This window comes from Coregonus clupeaformis, chromosome 11, assembly GCF_020615455.1.
Source record: "Coregonus clupeaformis isolate EN_2021a chromosome 11, ASM2061545v1, whole genome shotgun sequence".
Classification (NCBI taxonomy): domain Eukaryota; kingdom Metazoa; phylum Chordata; class Actinopteri; order Salmoniformes; family Salmonidae; genus Coregonus; species Coregonus clupeaformis.
Genome location: NC_059202.1, coordinates 45,112,696 through 45,116,768, shown reverse-complemented (window position 1 = coordinate 45,116,768; position 4,073 = coordinate 45,112,696). Strand labels below are relative to the sequence as shown.

Genomic DNA, 4,073 nt, shown 5'->3' with positions numbered 1-4,073 from the left:
TTTGTAGCTTGTTTTTGGACACCGGTCCAGGAATGGCTAAAGGATTGCAATATTTACCTGGAGCTAACCCTGCAGATAGCACTACTGGGTGATCTGAAAAGTCATAGTCAATCGATCAATAATAATACTTTTAGCAAAAATGTTTATTTTCAATTTACAATCTGTAGAAACAATGAGAATAGAAGGGTTCAGAACTTTTGTAAAACAGTACAGTTGAAAAATATATGGCAAATATAAATCCAATATGGATGGTGTTAAGAGATAGATGGGTGGAGTTGAAGGATGGGACTAATAACAACAAGATAACTAATGTAAAGCATACTGTGTCCATAATAAGTATATAGGTTGAGAGCTTTTGTGAAAGAGCACAGTTAGAAAGATATGGCATATAGAAGCAAACCGGATGGACATCATGAAAATGATCGGAGAGGTTGAGGGTAGAGGAAGTTCAGGAGTAAAAACAAACAAAATAGAACAATTGTCAAATTGGCTGTCCATAAAATGTATATAGTATGTATAAGCTGGAAGTAGAGGCCTAAGCATTGTTTTTTACTCAATTACATTGACGGAAGTTACAATTTATCTGCAATATTAAAGCTGATCTACCCCGTAAAAATAAATTAAAAAAATCTCTTCATAGAGGGCACCATAACTTTGATGTCACATTTCAAGTGTGGCCAGTCATTCCTCAGCATCGTAGTACCGCTTTTTCATGGCTCTGTACTTCCTCAGGTAGTAAAGTGCTTCCAACTCGTTGACGACAAACTCCCCTCGGGCTATCATTTGTTTGATAATCTCTGGGTCTTTCACATCTTTGTTCTTCAAAAACGCAGACTTCAGTCTATCCCTGAAGTAGCCAGCGCCTTTGGGATACTCCCGTCCAAGGTAGAGGAGCTGTTGGGGGAGTGGAACAGTGACAATTACCCATTGACCAAAAGTTACATGCACCTACGAATGGCCAGAGAAAGGGGTATTAACTTAAATTAAAAAAATACAATGTGTAATAGGGCAGGTAGCCTAGTGGTTAGAGGAGGTGAGCCAGCAACCTTCCGGTTGCCAGTTCGAATCCCGGATCCGACTGGAAAGATCTGTCAGGAAGTGAGCTGGCAACCGAAGGGTTGCTGGTATCAAATGCCTGCCATTGTGCCCTTGAGCAAGGCACTTGCCCCACAACACAGCTCCCACACTTAAAAAAACAACAACTATGTGCGTGTCTTTCAGAGGGGTTGAGTCAAAAGCGGAAGTCAAATTATGGTTGGACCTTGTGTGCAATTGACCAATAAAGTTATGTTAATCTTAAAGTAGTGGTCAAATGATTTCTGGACCTCCTGTTACACTTTAGATAAAAGGTCCCCCGAAGAAGAAATTGAGAAAGGGACTAAGTTATGCTTACATTTTTATACAGCCTGACCACTTCACTCCTTAATGGATAAGCCATGGTCCCAAAGGCTAGGGAAAATTGGACAGCACACAGGTGACTTTCAGCTCTGAAACACATAGCTACGTTAACATAGTTGCCTAGAAGGTGAACTCAAAACAAAGTGTCAACAGAATGTGCTTTATCACTGCATTACATTAATTTGCCTAGTCACACGGTTGCCCTCCTATGTTGCAGTTGTCCTTACGTGCACATTCTATAAAAGGTTAGCTAATTTAGCTATTAAACAATTGGCTAGCCAGAGCTGCTGGTGTTGTGACTAACAGTTAGCCAAACTCTCTACACTAATATGTTGTGTAGATCACAGCAGACAGCTAAACAATAACCTACAGTAAAGTTAAAACAGACTGCAATACATAAAATGAGCTTTTAGTTACCTTACAAACGTTGTCCCTGGATCATCGTTGCATCACCTGACTGTTGTAAACGTACGCGAGCTCGTAATGCCGCAAAACAACGTTTATGCAGCCTTTACGTTAATTTGTACCCGGACCAAGGTTTTCGCTAGTTACCACAGCCACAAAGTCGAAATGGGCTATATAGTAAAAATTCATGGAAACAAACATTTGGTGTTTGGTCTTAATTTCAGGTTAGGGGTAGGCATACAGTTAGCAGTGTGGTTAGGGTTATGTTTAAAATCAGATTTAAAGAAGATAAATTGTTGAAATAGGCAGGGTTTATGACTTTGTGGCTGTGATAACTAGTGAAGACCACGGACCAGTGGGTCGTGACTCGTTATCACATCCACAAAGTCATAAACCCCGCCTATTTCGAAAATCTGATTTTAAACCTAACCTTAATCACACTGCTAACCTTATGCCTAACCTTAAAGATGCGCTATGCAGAAATCACTCCACCATTTCTTGGTTGCATTTCTAGTGCAACACAATTCCAGTGGGTCAGAAAATTCTAATAGTTTGCCTAATTTCAGTTTATGTGATAAAAACAAGCAAGTATAGTGTAGAGAATTATTGTACCATCTAAACCGTTGTGAAATATATTTTCCATAACCAGAAATATTGTATTTTCAGCTGTTTGAAGCTGGTGTACAAAACCAAAAGAAAAATACACAAAAACAAAACTTAACGGGAAGCAGAAATAATGCACATAGAACAGATCTACCACTTCTTAGACTTGCATATTGCAGCTTTAAATTAAGACCAAAAAGCGAATTTTTGTTAGCATTAATTTTTACTATATAGCCCATTTTGACTTTGTGGCTGTGCTATCTAGTGAAAACGGGACCAGTGTCCTGTTGCTCCTCTCATCACTCAACATCTGATTTTCTCAACCTTGCCAATGAGCAGCAGAGATAGATAGAGGACTCATCTTTATATCTGGACCATTTTGTCCGCCACTGTGGATGCTTCCAAATACCCATAAAACCTAGTGGTCAAACATGGAAATGGTTCCAATCGTCTTTCCACCATTAATTTTTCACAGTGAATTTTACAAGCACTTCAAATTATGTGTACACTAGTAGGCATACCTTAGCGTGAGGTTTTGATAACCGTGTAATTATTTCTCGGACAAGATGAGTTATCAATATATTTGCCTCAATAAAAAAAAAAAGACGTGAAATGCTAATTAGCAAGAGAGAAGACCTCAGCAAGACTACAGATTCTTGCAGGAAGCACCCGCACGTTATCTCTAGTGACACTCAGCTACCATTCACCAGCGGGATCAGAGACCTTCTGTGCCCAATCCATGATGAATCCCTTTCTCTGTCTTAGCTAGCCACTGACTACACTTTAGCTAGCTGGTTAGCAGAGCAGTAGATCAAAAAATAATTTGCCTAGGTAATTGTTTGTACAGTATGTCGACTTTGGTGTCTATTACAGACCTTAGGGCATTTTTCAAGGATGAGCATGTCATGATGGAGACCAGGCAGTGAGTTATCCAGTTTAGTTATGTTTAATAACTCAAATCAGGCAATTAACATGCAGTCCACAGAGCTACTATCTGCTAGCCCTCATTGCTAGGTTAGTCATATTAGCGTAGTTCCTAGGTCAGTCACATCCAGTTATGACGATGAAACGCATAACCAATAAATTACGGAGATATCTATCAGACATCACTACATCGCCCCTTTTCTGAGAGAAATCAAAACTATAACATCCTCTCTATCTAATACAAATATTCACCCTGTGGACCGTTTCAATACAAACAATTTGTATTTCAGTAACATATTTTTTGGTAACATAAGTTTTGTTTTTCTTTAACATCAACAATACACATAACTGTGTCAACTAGGACATCGGGGTAGACAGCCCTTTGTCCACAGCAACATAGGGATTATTCTGCCTCGAAACAGTTGCTGTTCCTATACCTCTTTCTTTAATCATTAAAAATACAAACATTTTATATGTCTTTTGTCACTCTTTTCAGAATTGAAAAGTATGTTTTTATATTATATTTTTCAAGCGTCTCTGAATCTCAGTGGTAGTTTTACCTCTCGACCTCTGGAGGGCATTCTCACCAGTTGTGGTGAGGCTGGCTGAGGTGGGGGTCTGAGTGAGGGGATGGGAGTTGGCTGGCTCACAGACGGGGTCTGTGTGCTGTCCTCACTGGTAGACTGGGTGACTCCTTCGTTGTTCTGCCGCTGTCTCTCTGGAGTAGGTGATTCTGGAAAAGC

The 4,073-nt window shown here is 39.7% G+C and overlaps 1 protein-coding gene across 2 annotated transcripts; it reads right to left on the bottom strand.

Moving 5' to 3' along the window:
* Positions 1–474: 474 nt before the first annotated feature.
* On the bottom strand, positions 475–1,921 carry LOC121577359 (electron transfer flavoprotein regulatory factor 1). Of its 2 annotated transcripts, none has more exons than XM_041891120.2 (3): positions 1,816–1,921; positions 1,394–1,487; positions 475–894 (listed from the first exon to the last, which is right to left on the bottom strand). In XM_041891120.2, exons 2-3 carry the CDS (start codon positions 1,436–1,438, stop codon positions 682–684), a joined length of 258 nt encoding a protein of 85 aa, XP_041747054.1. In that variant the 5' UTR covers positions 1,439–1,487; positions 1,816–1,921; the 3' UTR covers positions 475–681. The 2 variants fall into 2 exon arrangements, with proteins under 2 accessions (XP_041747054.1, XP_041747055.1); XM_041891121.2 differs by having other exon boundaries at positions 1,394–1,449; positions 1,816–1,874.
* Between the last annotated feature and the right edge of the window lie 2,152 nt (positions 1,922–4,073).